The sequence below is a fragment of the Solanum pennellii genome, chromosome 6 (genome assembly GCF_001406875.1).
Source record: "Solanum pennellii chromosome 6, SPENNV200".
Taxonomy (NCBI): Eukaryota; Viridiplantae; Streptophyta; class Magnoliopsida; order Solanales; family Solanaceae; genus Solanum; species Solanum pennellii.
The window spans coordinates 3,745,194-3,762,109 of NC_028642.1; the positions used below are offsets into that span (position 1 = coordinate 3,745,194).

Here is a 16,916-nt window from a genome sequence, read left to right on the forward strand (position 1 = left end):
TATATGCTTTTCATCACAACATGTAACATAAATTTCATTATATTCTATGTTTAATATATATAATTTATTTATTACTTTCACGGATTATCTTATATTATCGTATTTTATTTTTAAAAATATCATAAACTTTAAATTTTACGTATTATTTTTAAATTTCGTCTTGTAAAGGTCGATTTTAAAGAAATTAAATAATTGATAAAATAATTTCATATTATTAAGTCATATTTTTGAAATTAACAAAATAATTTTTTTTTCAAAATTCAAATTAAATATGATCAGTCTGCTAGACAATAAAGGTAAGATATATATATTTTTTTTAGAATCGTAAAATTAAAAAGTATATTGAACGTGAGAAAATAAAAAAATATTAAGGAGTAATTGAATAGAAGTTCAAACTTAAGGTACTATTATGAAGTTTCAACAAATTATGTGGAGTCATCTTCTCCAAGTCAAATTTTTTCACTGATAGATCTCAAATTCTTCAGTTCTGCCAATTGAAGTAGTTTTGGAGCTTAAGTAACTGATATTGTGAAGACCAAAATAATGGGTGTAGATGATGAAGTACCGATTGACGATAAAGCGAAGAGAATGAGAGATCTATTATCGAGCTTTTACTCTCCAGATCCTAATTCTACTTCAGTTCCGCCTAATACTTCTTCCAGATTTGCAACTTTGGATACCATTAACACTACTGCCTTCGATGCCGATCAGTACATGAATTTACTTGTATGTTCTCTCATTTACTTGCTTGCTACTTCATTTTGTTGTAGATTGATTTTGAATTAGTTTTAGTTTGATTTATAACTTCTTTTTAGCAATTTAAGCTGTTATTTGGCCGATTTTGAAGTTGAAACTTGAAAATTTGAGTTTTTGAAGTTGTGATTGGGCATCCATTTTCCTTGGAAAGAACTAGCTGAATTCTTTTTCAAGACTGATATTCAGATTTGATCCAAAATCTATGGCTAAATGCTAGCTTGGAATATGGCTATCCTGGAAAAAGATCAATTTTTTATTTTAATTAATAAAACAATTATTTTATGGAATTCTGTATATGTGTACACTACAAAATTAGAAGAATTTAGGACTTGTTTAGACGAAAATGTCTTAGAAAGATGTTCTTTCGATTTGATGGGGTTCGTATTTAAATGATGGTAGAAGGAGGACTAATAAAATGGTATTAAGAGGATGTGTGAGTTTAGAAAGGTTCAGGTGTTTGATCATCTATCTTACTTTGTGAAGTAATGCTTTTGTAAGAATGGAGGAGTAACAGATGATAATGTGATTTTGGACATGGAACATAACTCTTTGATTGTTTAATGAACAATGGAGTAACATTACGAACCATATTTATCTTTTCCGTCCAAGCTTTACCTGTTGGTCTTCAGGAAATTCCATGTTCAACTAAGCAAGTGACATAACGGGCTTATTGCTTATGCAAATTTCTGTTGCATCAAAGTCTCAAAGATATCAGCTTTTTCTTTGTTCTTCTTCAAAAACGAGAAATTGCATCCCCCATTTACAAGCTTGCAATAATGGCTTAATTTCTTAGCTTCCCAACTTACGGAGGTGAAGAAAAGATTCTTCTTTGGTAATACACCTGTTAGAGTTATTAGCTTCAAGGCCTGGAAGGTTCTTGCAGCTTCTTCATCTATGAGCACATCAAATATCATTCTCCACTAAAGTAACTGGAGCCTATCCCTACCCCTTAACTGCAGTGGACGACAGAATGTACAGTACTGTGAGTACGAGACTGATCCACTAGCAGGAAAGGAGAGAAGTGCATAGTACTTAGCTACGCCAAATTCGGCCAAGCTCATTTGTGGAAGCTAAACAAAGAAAGGCTTCATAGGTACTCTTAGGTGTTTCCCCAACCTAACACAGGCAAATCCTTGTACCATTTACATGTTTTAGGTTAGAGTTGTCAATATGGGCTAGTCCACCCCATCCGGGCTAACCCATATAGGCTTCGACATTTTACGGGTCAAACCGGGCTAGCCCATTTTTTGTGTGGGCCAGAAAATGGCCGGCCCAACCCACAAGTACGTGGGCTACAGGCTTGCCGGGCCAGTCCACTTTATTTAAAAATGATATTATATTTAGAATTATTAAATTAAATTATAAATTATAATTTAAAAATATTATCATAAATATCGACGAAACAATATTACATGATGTTAATGTTACTACTTTTTAATCAAATCCACAAGTAAAATTATCTTTGTAATATTTATTAAGTTTTTTCAAGTAAAAGTATAAATATCTAAATAGAAATATTAACCTAATTGTTTTGAGTTTGTACTCTCTTTAATTTTAAATTTTAATATTATATTATATTTTTTAATTAATTTTTATTGGCCCACGGGCCGGCCCTACCGATATTTCTCAAGCCCCACAAATCAACAGGCTTATTCAGGCCGCGCTAAAAAGCCCTTTTCTCAAATGAGCTCCAAAAATCGTAGCCCAGCCCTATTAAATCCCGGGCTAGGCCAGGCCGGCCCAACAGGCCTAGCCCATATTGACGGTTCTATTTTAGGTAGCAGTGAAAAAGAAAGAATGCTAAAAATGTGAATGTGGTTGCTCCTTCAGTTTAATTTACAAATTTCTACCAAGTTAATCTTGACTTCCCTGTTTTCCTATTTCCCAATCTATTTAAATTGACGCTTATAGCATCATCAATAAACATGGCAAGGCAATACGTAAAAACTAGGATAAATCTGGATTGCTCACTCTTCTTTGTTTGGATCGACGTCTTTGGAAAGAGAAAATAAAATGTTTTGAACATATACAGACAAAGCTTTATGACATATATTTTGGCTGATATAGTGAAATGTTGTTATAAGAACATATAATATAACATAAGATTAAAAATCGGTTCCAAAAACTAACTTGGCTGCTATAGTGAAATGTTGTTCTGGAGGATGACCAGTATATAGAGAGGCCTGACTGTAGTAATTAACTCTTACAGCCTTACTAGAAAATGTTTGGATATTCTTTTTTCCTTGAGCAGGCAGCACTATGTTTCTAGTTTTAAAGATCTACTTAACTTTTTGAGCTATTTGGAGCTGAAACTGTAATTTATTTTCTTGGTAAATAGAAACTGTAAAGCTTTTGATTAGAACAGTCAACTATTGTGCATTTGTATGAATAAAATTATTACCTTTTAAAAGAAAGATAAATTGTTAACAATCATGAAGATATACTACAACTTAAGGTTCTTTTAGCACCAAATAGCAATACCTGAGATACTACATTGGTAGTTCGGATTTTGGATGTAAATACATAGTAACTATGGTATAAATATTGAACCCCACCCTGTTTAATGGGGTAATGGCTTGTATTGATATGCGGCACACAAATTTTTGGTGACATTTTTATTTTGTAACTTCACCAGAAGCCTAAAAGAATTCAAGAAGAGGCATAAAATTTCCATAGCAGTTTAATCCTTGTAACTGGAAGAAAAGAAAAGGAAAATGAGTTGTCATACTTTCAGTCAGCAGTCTCTTGCAATAGAATCAATCAGTATTCCTTGTAGAATATGCTTCCCCATTTACCTCAGCCTACCCAAGTCAGAGGAGCAAACTTTGACACAGTGGCCGTGTTGGTTTGTCTTTGAGTAAGGTGTCTTCAGTAAAACTTCTGTATTGCGAACTTTTGTACTTATCAGAGAGGTCTTTACTTAATCTGTTGCGTGCCCAAGGAGTAAGCTGACCCTTAATCATGCCATCTTTTTTAGTTGTGGAAAAAATATATATGACTTTTGATTCATTTGTCTGGGACGAATGTCATATATTTCATCAAACATACAGGTGCAGAAGTCCAATTTGGAAGGTATGCTTCAGAGGCATGTTGAAATGGCTGCTGAGATAAAGAATCTCGATACTGACCTGCAAATGCTGGTATATGAAAATTACAACAAGTTCGTAAGTGCCACAGACACAATTAAAAGGTAAACCATGTTCTAGAAAGTTGTTTCGAACCCATTCCATCCCTTGAGAGACAAACATTAGGGGGTACAGTTGCAACTTAACTCTTCGTAGGTTGAGTTTTTTAGTACTTATAGCATGTTTCATGGGTCCTCAATTTCTGCTGTTCAATTAGGGAGATCAGGTAACTGTTAGAGGTTTCTTAAAAAACTTATTGTGCTTGGCTTCAGCTTATATGTTGAATCAGGACTAACTGGGTTTTATCTTGTCATGTTCTCATTTGGCATAATAAAGAACTCACCTATATGATTACCTTCCCAGGATGAAAAACAATATTGTTGGCATGGAGACAAATATGGAGCAGCTTCTTGAAAAGGTTTGCTTATTTCTTTTTTCCCTTTTACTTGTTTAAGGAATTTTGAACTTTTTTGGGGTTATAATCACGACCTAAGCAGCAAAACACTGAAAGATGTGTATCAAGAATTAGATTTTCTTCAATTATTTGCAGATAATCTGTTACCATTCCCAAAATAATTATTTGCAGATAATGTCCGTGCAATCTAAAAGTGATGGGGTCAATACTTCTCTTTTTGAGAAGAGGGAACACATAGAGAAATTGCATAGGACCCGTAATCTTCTACGCAAAGTTCAGGTACTAAAGTCAGGTGTTAAGCTCTTGCAATGTTTTACGCAATTGGGAAATGTGTCTTTTCTTATTGAGTAATGAAGTTACTAACTGTGGTTTCTTATAACAACCGTTACAACTAAGTTGTTAGTGATGAGGATAGAGGAATAAGCATTTCCTTTATACGCCCGATATTTTGAGCTGGTTGGCTTTTGATTGTTTATGATTTAACCAAGGGAAATACTTGTAAAAAAACAATTAAGCAAGAGAAAACAAGATGCTCATTCGGCAGTGAAACAGATTTATACAGATGTTAATTAAAAATAGCATCATCTATTACATCCAGTACAAGCTACCTGAACTCATTATTCATGGGGTATATGTAGAGCAATTTACTTATTAAGCGAAAATTGTTTTTAGGAAGGAGGAGGAATTATACAACAACATACCCAGTGAAATCCCACAATTGGGGTCTTGGGAGGAAGGAATTATCCATTCCATATTTTAGCCACTGGATCTTTAGAGCTCTTACTAGTTCACATGATTAAATGGTCAAAAAAGGATTGGTGAAGTTGTAAATAAATGCTAATTGTCAATTGAAAAAAGTAAAATGCATTTTTACCTTCGCAGTCTTATAGACTTGTTGTTCAGGTTCATCATGTAACTTTCTTTTACGACAAAGATAAAATGCAACTTTATGTTGTATATTGCGATCAATTGTATATGAGTAGGTTTCTAGTTTTGTGTGAGTTCATGGATTTCATTTTCTGTGGAAAAGAGCAGTTCATATATGATCTACCCGCTAGGTTAGCAAAGTGTATCAAATCAGAAGCCTATGCTGATGCTGTGAAATACTACACTGGAGCCATGCCCATTTTCAAGGTTTGTGCATAGTGATATTTGTTCCACTGTTTTTCCTGTTTGTATGATGTAAATGCACGTCAAAGTCTCATCTTTATGTCAGCACTTTTTCATCACCAGGCATATGGAGACTCTTCGTTCCAGGATTGCAAAAGAGCCTCAGAGGAAGCAATTGCTGTTATTACAACGCACTTGCAGGTTTCTCCTTTTTTCTAGTTAGCAATTACTTTGTTGAGAGAGGCCATAGTTGGTTGAGGTACTTAAACAGAATTAGATATTTTGTTAAGATGGAGGGAAAGGGAGGAGAGAAGACGAAGAATAAAGAAAGACTTTTGAAACTTGTGGTCTTCAACAAGCCATAGACATTTGTGCAACTATGAATCATCTAATTAAGGGTAAATGAGAGATTTGAAGTTAAATTGTTTTTAAAATAGAAAGGTGCCATTCTTTTTGCGACAAACTAAAAAGTAAAGCGTGTCACACAAAAATGGGATAGACGGGAGCCGGGGGGGGGGGGTTGTTGATTTTGTGTTTGAGTTGTCCAGCGTTACTTATCCATTCTAAACAAACAGAGCAAAGTTTCATTATCCCTATGAACCATTTAGATCTCTGCCATGCTGTGGAGTGTTTTGATCTGCCCTCTCTCTAAGGGCTAATTTTGAAGGAGTTGGGGAAAAGATGAATCTGAATACAAATTTTGCAGAACACTGGTTCAAGCCATTTTGGGTTTCTATCAAGAACTTGGCAAAATGATCAGAGTTGAGCTTTCATATTACTTTTTCTTTGGTTACAGGGAAAGGTATTTTCAGATTCTGAATCAATACAAGCCAGGGCTGAAGCTGTTATGCTCCTTAAGCAGTTAAATTTTCCGGTTTGTATCACACCTCTTTTTCTGCTTCTATATACGAGCATTTCTTCACTTGTTGTGCATGGTTCTATTTATCCTTGAATGTTAGAACGGAGTTTTAATTTCATAAGAATTTTAGTCTGCTTTAGTTCAAATAAAATATGTACTAAAGAAATGCACTCTGCACTCCCATTTGACATATCACTGTCCCTCTCTCAGCAAGAAGCTTAGCTTCTAGTTGTTTTCTCAGCTCTCCATCCCTGTCAAGAGTGAAGATGAGTATGTCGATGGTCTCAATTTTATCCATGCCTTGCTCGGCAGTAGCTAGTAAAATTGCTCCATTTTGTTGAAAGTTTAATCCAATGTGAATTAATTCCAGAATGGGTTAACTTGATGAATTATATCACTTGTGTAAGAACGGCTGGGAAGAGTGTGGGTGAGCAACGTCTGAAATACATATTAAGATGACTTTCGTATATTTTGGATAGCCATATACTAAGATCCTCTTACTGTTTGTCTTAAAAATATGTGCCTTTAATAACTTGAAATATTTTTGGTTTTTTAAAAGGATTATGATAAACTTCCTATTATAATAACATAGACATAAGCTATGTTACTAGGACTCTTAAAAAATGTCGCTGCACCCATGTCAGATCCTCCAAAATAAACTACTTTTGGAGGATCCGACATGCACCTGACGAGAATTTTGAAGAGTTTGAGGAACATAAGATATAGGTACCTTATGTCCCCTGAATTATCATCAAAACCCTACGGTTGCCAGCCCCTCTGAATGAGAATCAGCTTCTTCTGTCTTATATGCCTCTTCAATTTTATCCTTTTCTTTTCTCAAGTAGAGAATTGAAAATGTTAAGGATGTGTTTTTACGTAGTGCAATGGTAAATGTGGTCATTTTTGTATGCTTATAGAGCCAAAAGGATATGGTAGTTTGTTGGTAACTAAAATTATTTCTATGCTAGTATCATGGTATGGATTATTCATTGCATGCTTGTCGAAATAATTTCCCTCAAGATGAAAAGAAAAATATAGGATGTAAAGAGGAAACCCGCGGCCTCATATTCTTTGGATATCATTTTAAGAATAACTGTATATGTTCGAGTTTAGTTTGTAAATACTATAAATGACTGAAACAAAAATTCATGTGTTTATTGGTGCAATCAAGATTGCTTATGCTTCTATTGTCTTCCTCTTGTATGTTGATCTTTTTTTTTAAAAAAAAATGGTAGCATCTTGTATTAAAATCAAAAAGGCTGTAAAGCCATAATTATAAAGAGTGTGAGCAAAAACTAACATTTTGATCTTTGAATGTATATGTTTTATGCAGGTTGATAATTTGAAGGTGCAACTATTTGAAAAGTTAGAACAGTTCCTTGTGGATCTCCATCTGGAATCTAAGGAACTACCCCCTGCTTCAGTAGATCAAGGAAATCTTCCTGAATCAGCTACTTCTGCTGCTCATGAGGTGCGTTAAAGCAAGGTCATTCTCATGCTTTGAAGTTGGAATCTTAGGCTACAATGTGAACACCAAAGAGAGATGAGAAAGAAGCAAGGGGAAGAAACAAGAAGGAGAAAGAGAGAAGAATATGAGGGAGAGACGGAAGACAGGGAGAGGAGAAACGGGGAGACGATTGTGGAATAGATAGAATGACTAAGACAGAAGAAGAGGGAGAAAGAAGGGAGAATGGAGAGAGTCAGGAGAGAAAGAAGTTTTAATATAAAATTTGATTTGTCTAATGTTTTTCAAAATAAAGTATGTGAAGATCCTAGTGTAGCATGGGGCTTTTAATTAAGGGAGACTTTTACAACAACAATACCCTGTGTCATCCCACATGTGGAGTAAGGGAGGCTTTTAGTTATAAAAAAAGGGGATAAGGATAACTAAAACTAAGGATAGGGATAGGAATGTGAATAATGACAATGATGTTTTTGGTTAAATACATTACTAAGACTATTTCCTTTACTTTTTTTTTAAGTTGAGTACCCCTCCCAACCTTGCAAAGAGGTGGAAATTATCACTACAAATAGGTGTGAATGATCCTTGAGAAAAGAAACTAACCATAATTAAAGTTCAATTGAATTGCATTATGACATGACTTGCCATTTATGTGAAAGACAATATCACTTCGCTGAGATATTTGTTATGCGACATTCTAGTTCCCCGCACTTAGCTTAATACAAGATGGTGAAACCAAAAGGACACATATTCGGGATCTTAAGTATGCTTCTGGAGTTCCTTTCTTCTGGAATTGAATTGTATGGTTGATTTATTCATTTTCTCTCCTTCTGAGCACTAATTGTATTTACATTAATGTTTCCTATTCATGACTTAGGCTTCTATTCGTGAATTTTCCGAGGCTGTCCGTGCTTATCGAGTTATTTTCCATGATTCAGAACAGCAACTTTCCAGACTTGCTCAGAACTTACCTAAAATGTGCGCACTTCTTATTCACCACATCCCTTTCTTGGTGAATCTGATTTTTTTCTCTTATTATCATTTGTGCTTAATATTTTTGCATCTGTGATTACTACCAAATTCAGGCACTTTGAATCCACCCAGAAGCACATCAAGAAACAACTTGCTTCTTCTGATCTTGTTGCCATGTTAAGTAAGTTTAACTACCATTCACCTCATGGACATTGAAAAATGGGCTTCTTTTTATTTTGCTTATTCAACTTTACTTTTGCATTTTCAACTGCATCTCCTTAACTCCTTTAGTTGGACTTCATTTTCTTATTTACCTTATGTTCAATATGACTGATTGTTTTGTTTAGTTTCAGTCTCGCTTGTTCATTAAGCTTTCTTCTGCTTTCCAAAATCTCAAGTTTACTATTTCTATAACCATGCTTTTCATGGATAACACTTGTGTTGGAACACTGTAATGATGACTGATTGTATCTTATGGCACTCATATTTCATCAGGGATTATTTGGACTGATGTGCTTCTCATGGATGGAGTGTTGCCTGAGGCTGGTCTGCGTGATATTACTATGGAGGTTGCATATAAAAGACATTTAGCTCTTATTAGTCTGTAATGCTCGATTGTCATTGATGTACTGACTCTGTCATTTCAGGCTGCTCATGTTGCCGTTAAACAATACGTTGCTAGCAGATTTAGCCATCTTCTACTTGATATTTCAGGTTTGTACTGTTAAATCAAAATAATAGATAACATGTAAATTAAAAATGAAAAAAGAAGAAGATACAGTAGCAATACAAAAAGATATGTAACAGATTAGTTAAGAGATATAAAGATATCTCTAAGGAGGATGTGCAAACCAACAAACCTCTGATTTTCATTAACTGAAAAAGAAAAAAAAGAACCTATTCTTTCTCAAAAATAAAATTAAATAAAAAGAATTTACCGATTCCTGGAAATTGAAATGCAGAACCAGCTTTCTGTCCCTTCTTCACAAAGAACCTACTCTATCTGCCTAAAAGGTAAGATTCTTCAAAGAACAGCTCAAAATGGTCCAACTTATCTTTTGTCTTTAAAAGAATATAAAACTGAAATATGTGTACATTTCGCTCCATGTAAGATCCAAAGCTCAGTGTATAGTCCATAGTAAACTTTCTTATATTTTTCTCAAATACAAATGAGTAACCTTGAGAAAAATAAACTCTTTATATCAATACAATGACCTTAATATTGAAACCACATATGTTGCATGAGTTTTAATGCATTTTGATCTTGGCTATTTTTTGTTCTTTTGAATTGTCAGGTGCTGTCGTCAAAGTAGGTAATCAAATGGAGGGTCTTGAAGAAAAAAATTCTTTGCAGGCCATCCTTGAGGCCAGTAAAAAGGCAGTAGTGCAAGGCAGTATGGATGTCTTACGGGTAAAATAAGCTGTGGCGGAATTATTTAAAGTTCTTACTTATCCTTATGTCAAATAATTCTTGTATTTGTTCAAACCTACTAAAGTTATTAGTATTACTTTACTAGTTATGTACTGTCCCCCTCAAGATTTACACTTCATCGGAGGGTGGGACGGGTGATTTTTAAAGTTGATGGTACATGTTGATCAATTCTACTTCTGCCCTTACGGTGTTTAGCTTCAGTGTTAGAGCCTACTTGGACATCAATTACGAAATCTACATGATATAGAAGTAACAGACTGAAGAGTTCTTATGAGTGTAGGTGGAGAAACCCTTCGGGGTGACCCAGTTGTTTGAGCTTGGGACTTCCATGTTGGAGGTCTCAAGTTCGAAACCCCTTGCCAGCGAAAGTAAGGGGTTTGCCTTCTGGGTCGAGCTCGTCACACTAGGCTTGCCTAGTGCGAGTTACCTCTCCTATGTGGTTTGCGAGCTATTGCATAGGAGCGGTGGTGTTACCCTGTGCACACCCAAAGGGTAGCGGCTGCGGGTTTCCCTTGTCATAAAAAAAAAAGTATAGGTGGAGAACTTCCAATAAGTAAAATCCATTTCCATGTGAGTAATTTTCTTGCGAATAGTTCTATGGAATGCAATAATAGTATGATGATGCTTTTACAAATTTGCACTGGTATTAAATTATTGAAATGCTTCTGTGCTCTCTGTGGTCTTTGCACGAGACGTCAATACAATTGATCTCAAGTAATTGACAGATAGTTTTAACTATTAACTAGGCCAAAACAACTACCTGAATTATAACTCAACTAGAGAAAAATTAGCTCCTTGTATTAAAGATAAATAGACTTGCTTCCTGTATCACAAGGAACCTACCTTCTAAAAGAAAAGATGAAGCTATAAAATCACGATTACAGGTACTTAATTCCTAGTGAATTCTGTTCTGAGTTGCACCTTCGCTTTGATTTCTTGTATGACAGGATTTCCGTCAACTTCTTGATGAAAACTTGGAACTGCTTTCTAAGTTGAGAGATTTGGTTATTGACTGGGTACAAGAAGGATTTCAGGACTTCTTCAGGAAACTTAATGATCATTTTCTCTTACTTTCTGGAAAGAAATATCCAGCCGGTCAAGATCTAAGCTTTCATGAGGGAATACAGAGAGACAAAATACTTCCTGCGCTTGTTCTTGTGCTGGCTCAACTCTCTGTTTTTGTTGAGCAAAATGCCATTCCCAGAATTACCGAGGTTAGGGGTGGCCTAGCAGTTATAGCCAGTATAATTTTATGTTCTGCCCCATTTAATTGGCACTTCTTAACTTTTCAAATCTTTCAGGAAATTGCCTCATCTTTCTCTGGTGGTGGGTCTCGGGGCTATGAAAATGGTCCAGCTTTTGTTCCTGCAGAAATTTGTCGCACCTTCAGAGCAGCTGGTGAAAAATTCTTGCAGCATGTATGTTATTTATATTCTGAGCATCTTCTTTCTCTTACAGATGCCCAACACCATTATTCTTTTCCACTGACTGGCTTAACTACAGAATCTGAATTATTTGCTTAACTACTGAGAGTTTAATGTCTCCGTCATGGTTAGTCTTCTATTGCTAACAAGTTTGTATGTTGTTTCTTTAAGAAACATACAGCAATTTAATGGTAGATGTCTAGAACTACAGAAGTTTACTGTGTAAAATCTTCTATTGGGAGAAAAGTGGTTATGCAGTATGCAAAAGCTATAGGTAACACTTGTATAAGGGGATCCCAGATCATGTAAGCAAATTCACTGTCTTAGTGCTTGGTTGTTGTTATTTTTTAAATCCTTACATGTCTAAAAAAAATAAGCTATATGATTTTTATTTTTTTTTTCATCTGGTGAATGAATTATAGCACATTTTGGAAGAAGTAACATCTTTCTATAATTATATCTAGTAGAACTGCTGAATGTAATTTTTGTTAGTCGGTAGGCCATAAAGATGTTTTTCTTGTATCTAAATGATTTCATACGTTTTCCCAATTTTTGCTTTTGAAGGTTCTTGATGATGTCCTATATGGATTGCTTGCTTATCTATGTAGCTTCTTTCACTGTTTCAATTTTCAAATCATCTTCTTAGCTTGATTACAGTTTTATAAATGAAACATGAAGTTTGTTGATTCTTTTGTTACCTTCATTAGTAGAGTATGAAATCAAAATTCTGATTCTCTTCATCTCCATTTATTCTCAGTATATTAACATGAGAACTCAGAAGATATCAGTTGTCTTGAATAAAAGGTTTACAACGCCAAATTGGGTCAAGGTAAGCTTAAGACATAATGAGGTAGGAGTATTTACCCAAGAGCAGCAATGTGATGGTTTGTGCTAATTCGTCTTACCTTTTCCTGTTTGTACAGCATAAAGAGCCCAGAGAAGTTCATATGTTTGTTGATCTGCTTCTTCAAGAGGTAAGTTTTGGCTTTATCTTTTTTTCCTGTTATAAGAACGGGAAGTTAATGTGCGGTGTGGGCGAAAACTATCCCCTCATTGTAATATGTAATTGGATACATGACAAGAATTAACATTTTCTTTTTTATCTTATTGCCAGCTAGATAGTATCATTAAAGAAGTAAAGAATATGTTGCCTGAAGGGATCCAGCGTAAGCATCGCCGTTCTGACAGCAGTGGGAGCAGCATTTCCTCCCGTAGTAATCCATTAAGAGATGACAGAATGGTACGGTCAAATACCCAGCAGGCGAGAAGTCAACTCCTTGAGTCCCATTTGGCGAAATTGTTTAAGCAGAAGATGGAAATTTTCACAAAAGTTGAACATACACAGGTTGGGTGCTAGTGTTTGTCACTTGGTAAACTTCATTTGTCTGGAAGAACAATGGATAAGAATGTCCTTGATTTTGCAGGACTCAGTAATAACTACTATCGTGAAACTTTGCTTGAAGAGTTTACAAGAATTTGTCCGACTTCAGACTTTTAACCGTAGTGGATTTCAACAAATTCAGCTGGACATCCATTTTCTTAAAACTACTCTGAAGGACACTGCCGATGATGAAGCTGCTGTTGATTTTTTGCTTGATGAGGTAAAGACATAATGCCTACATATCTTCTTTACAGCTACTATGTCGAAGGAACCTTTGGCTAGTGTCTCCTCTTCAGTGACACTTCCTTTTTGTGCAGTATGAAAGTTCTCAAAGGGTCCATTATACTGCTGTTTATTTGCTGGAAACTGTACATATCGATAGAGTTGTTGCTTCAACTGTTCTTTTGTCTAACAAGAGATTAAATGAACTTATCTTCTTGAACGAACAGGTAATTGTTGCTGCTGCTGAGCGATGTCTTGATCCAATTCCTCTGGAACCTTCTATCCTGGACAGGCTTACCCAAGCAAAGCTGGCTAAGGCTCGGGAGCAGAGTCCTACCTCATAATAATTATGGTGGCGTTGTGACCATTGAGCTTGCCATGATCTGAAAACGTTCACGAGATGCTGGCTTACATGCCAAGTACTATATCGGAAATATCAGAGCCATCAAAACCTTCTGTAAGGTGTGTATATAACCATTATCCATCTCCGGCTACCATTTCCTAAACGACTTTCAGTTTCCCTCCGAGTACCTTCAGTTTTCCCAACTCCTGAAGAGGTATTGTTTTGCTGGAAACTAAAGGGGAAACGAAAAACTCTTGTATTGAAATTTGAAACAAAACAGTTGAGTGTAATGAATGTTGTTTCCTCCCCTTTGTGTTAATATATAATGACATTTTCTAATACTTGCTACTCCTTCCGTTTCGATTTGTTTGTTTGATTTTGACTTCATACGAAGTTTGAGAAAGTAAGGAAGACTTTTGAATCTTATGATTTTATACATGTCACGTAAAAACTTGAAATTAGGAAAAGGAGAGTAACATGAATAAATTGAAATTGGGGAGTACCCTCACGAAGAAAGATAAAGAGAAACGACAATGGCATAGAGAGACATAATTATAGATGGAGTTATTCTATAAATTTACTTTACCCATAAAATATCAAATCAATGTAAAAGAAAAAACGTGAATAATTGAGCCAACAAGTTTCAACTAGATCGAAATTGTAATACTTTGTTTTGGATATGATAATATTCACAGTTTATTGCCAAAAAAGAGAATCAACTTGATCGAAGTGTTTTATTCATCAATTAATGCTTCCTCCCTTCCTTTCACTACAAAAGCATCGATCATAATTTTTCACGTATCTTACCTAGCATATCACGAATAACAACTTGACGATAATTCTGATCGAATTCTTCCCCCAAATTTGCAAGCTCTTCATGCATAGCACAATACAACAACATATCATCACAGGATATGAAACATTTTTTTTTTCTTTTTTCTTTCACACCTTCTCAAAATTATTATAAGAAAATTTTTTTAAAAATTGTTGAATATGGTTTATTTTATTATATATATAAAACTAGGTAATTACTCGTACTTCGCGCGAGATTGAACTATGTTATTATGCTCACATTGATCATTTGGTAATATTCGAATTTTCGATATATACACTTCATTGTCAAGATCATTTTATCTCAAGGGAATCCAAAATCTTAAAAGTGTTATATTTTTTTAATTTTTGATTTTTTATTTAAAAATTATGAGTCATAGAGTTATTTTAAGTATAAGAAAGAGGTCTAAGAAATCTCCATGGAAATAGTTGATCAGAAGTAATGAAATTTTCTAAATTCCAAGAACTTATAATGAATAACATCAGACGTTACAGAAGAGACCAAAAAGCCTCGAACTACAACACTCACAAGTAAAGTGGAACATCATGTCCTTACAAGAACATAATTAACTAATTCAAATGGAGGACCTTCGGCTCCTTTCTCATGACCCTAAAATTATTAATATCATAAATGTTTTTCCTCATCGTCTCAAATAGTCATTACTATTGCTTAGGTTTCATATCACGTATCCAACTTATTTGGAATTGAACCATAGTTATTGCTATAGTTATAATGTAATTATCAACCAAGCAGTAGGCGACATCATTTATAATTGGACATTCTAAACAAAAATTTTTACACATTACATATTAAAATCTCAAAGCATAATTTTCTGAGTACTTGAACTCACAAATATCCACAAATAATAATAATGACAACCTTACTTTCCTAACAATCAATAACAAAAACACATGTTGCTTAACATATTTTTTAAAACGATAGTCTATCGGACTGTATCCAAGTTTACAGTTCACAAATTTAATTGAAAGAAGCCAAAACAAAGAGTTATTACTTCTTTATCAAAAAAAAAAAAAAAAAACCTTTATTCAAAAGAAAGAGTTATCACTACGGGGAAAATGATCTTTAGATAAAATTATAAATGTCTCTAGAAAAAGTCCATGGCAACATTGAATGTAATGACAATTAATTAGGCTCTAGCACTCTTCATTACTGTGCATATTCGTTGCCGATAAAAACTATTTTTGTTCTAGTGTATTTTGGATATTTATTTGTTTCAAGAAAACTTGATCTCTTATTATGCCTAAAAAGAAGAGACGAAGAAATATGACAAATTAGTTAACTTGCGATAAAAGAAGTGAATTAATTGTCTCTATACTAATATTCTAAGAAGGGTTTAATGACATATAAAATGTTTATACTTAAGAGTGAGCAATCAACTCTAACTGTGGCAAAGAAGAGAACAATCTGTTTGGTTCTTTTAACAAACTTTAACATTGGTTGTGTATTAGTTATCACATATTAATTGTTCTGTGCTATCAAATATAGCACAACTCACAAGAAATTTTTCCAAAAAGTATACGAATAAAACTAAGAAAGAGACAAAAAAAAAGATAAATTTTCAATCATCCTAAAAAAAACATCAAAATAGAAAAAAGAAATTGCGATAGATACATGAATTAATATGACTTACAGTAAAAGATTAAGCTTCATTAGATAGGAGGAAGAAAATTTTGAGGAATGAAAAACACTTCATAAGAAACTTAATTAATGTATTTAAATTCAACTCCCCTATGGCGAAAAAAAACCTACCAATAATAGTGCAGAAATAAATGTTTTGTTATTAAAGATCCAAATATAATTAATTGAACCATTTCAATAATTTTCTGAGTTGTGGATGGAGAGGTGCAAGATTAGTAATGTCACATTGCGATTAAAACCATTTTCTTTGTTTACAAGAAACCTGCAGGAAGAAAAGAAAGAGATATCGATTTTAATCATCATTGCTGAAATTTTTAACAGAGTTCAAAAAAGTCACTAAAATAATAAAAAGAAATTGTCATAGTTACATGAATAATTATGACTTATTGGAAAGATTAATATCCATGAAGTAGGAGAAAGAAAACGGTAAGGAATGAACTTCATAAGAAACATAATCAATGTGTTTGAATTCGATTACCCTATAACGAAAAAAGACCTACAAAAAGTAGTGGCAGAAAATCCTTCTATTTATATAAAACAAACTGTAGGTCACAATTCTTTAGAAAAGTTATAAACCTTTCGAAAAGGTCACAATCTTACATAAAAGTCACAACTTTTCATAAAAGTCGCAACTCTTCATAAAAGTCGTAAATCTTTCTAAAGGTCGCAACTTTTCATAAAAGTCGCAACTTTTCATAAAATCACAACTTTTCATGAAGTTGCAACTTTTCATATAAGTCATAACTATTCATGAAATGGGAATACTAGTTTTGGTAATAGATAAATTTAAAAGGGAATCCTTGATTATGATGGCGCCACGTAGGCAGACTTAGAGTTCTCTTTTATATATATGTATGATTTAAAAGGGAGTTCTTGATTATGATGGCGCCACATAGGCGGGCCTAGAGTTTTCTTTTATATATA

The 16,916-nt window shown here is 34.1% G+C and overlaps 1 protein-coding gene across 1 annotated transcript; it reads left to right on the forward strand.

The window, feature by feature from the left end:
• Positions 1-374: 374 nt before the first annotated feature.
• On the forward strand, positions 375-13,842 carry LOC107023539 (vacuolar protein sorting-associated protein 51 homolog). Its single transcript, XM_015224257.2, has 20 exons — positions 375-726; positions 3,807-3,946; positions 4,245-4,299; positions 4,468-4,575; positions 5,332-5,430; positions 5,530-5,607; positions 6,203-6,280; positions 7,599-7,736; positions 8,605-8,705; positions 8,813-8,880; positions 9,195-9,268; positions 9,347-9,413; positions 9,995-10,110; positions 11,079-11,345; positions 11,433-11,549; positions 12,313-12,384; positions 12,479-12,529; positions 12,670-12,900; positions 12,980-13,156; positions 13,386-13,842. Exons 1-20 carry the CDS (start codon positions 544-546, stop codon positions 13,500-13,502), a joined length of 2,337 nt encoding a protein of 778 aa, XP_015079743.1. The 5' UTR covers positions 375-543; the 3' UTR covers positions 13,503-13,842.
• The last annotated feature ends 3,074 nt before the right edge of the window (positions 13,843-16,916 follow it).

Excerpts from the sequence above, each read along its gene's own strand:
- LOC107023539 (XM_015224257.2), top strand. The coding sequence starts at position 544 with ATGGGTGTAGATGATGAAGTACCGATTGACGATAAAGCGAAGAGAATG. Across the intron at positions 7,737-8,604 it reads CTACTTCTGCTGCTCATGAG|GCTTCTATTCGTGAATTTTC; the intron begins GTGCGTTAAAGC and ends TTCATGACTTAG. Across the intron at positions 12,385-12,478 it reads CAACGCCAAATTGGGTCAAG|CATAAAGAGCCCAGAGAAGT; the intron begins GTAAGCTTAAGA and ends CTGTTTGTACAG.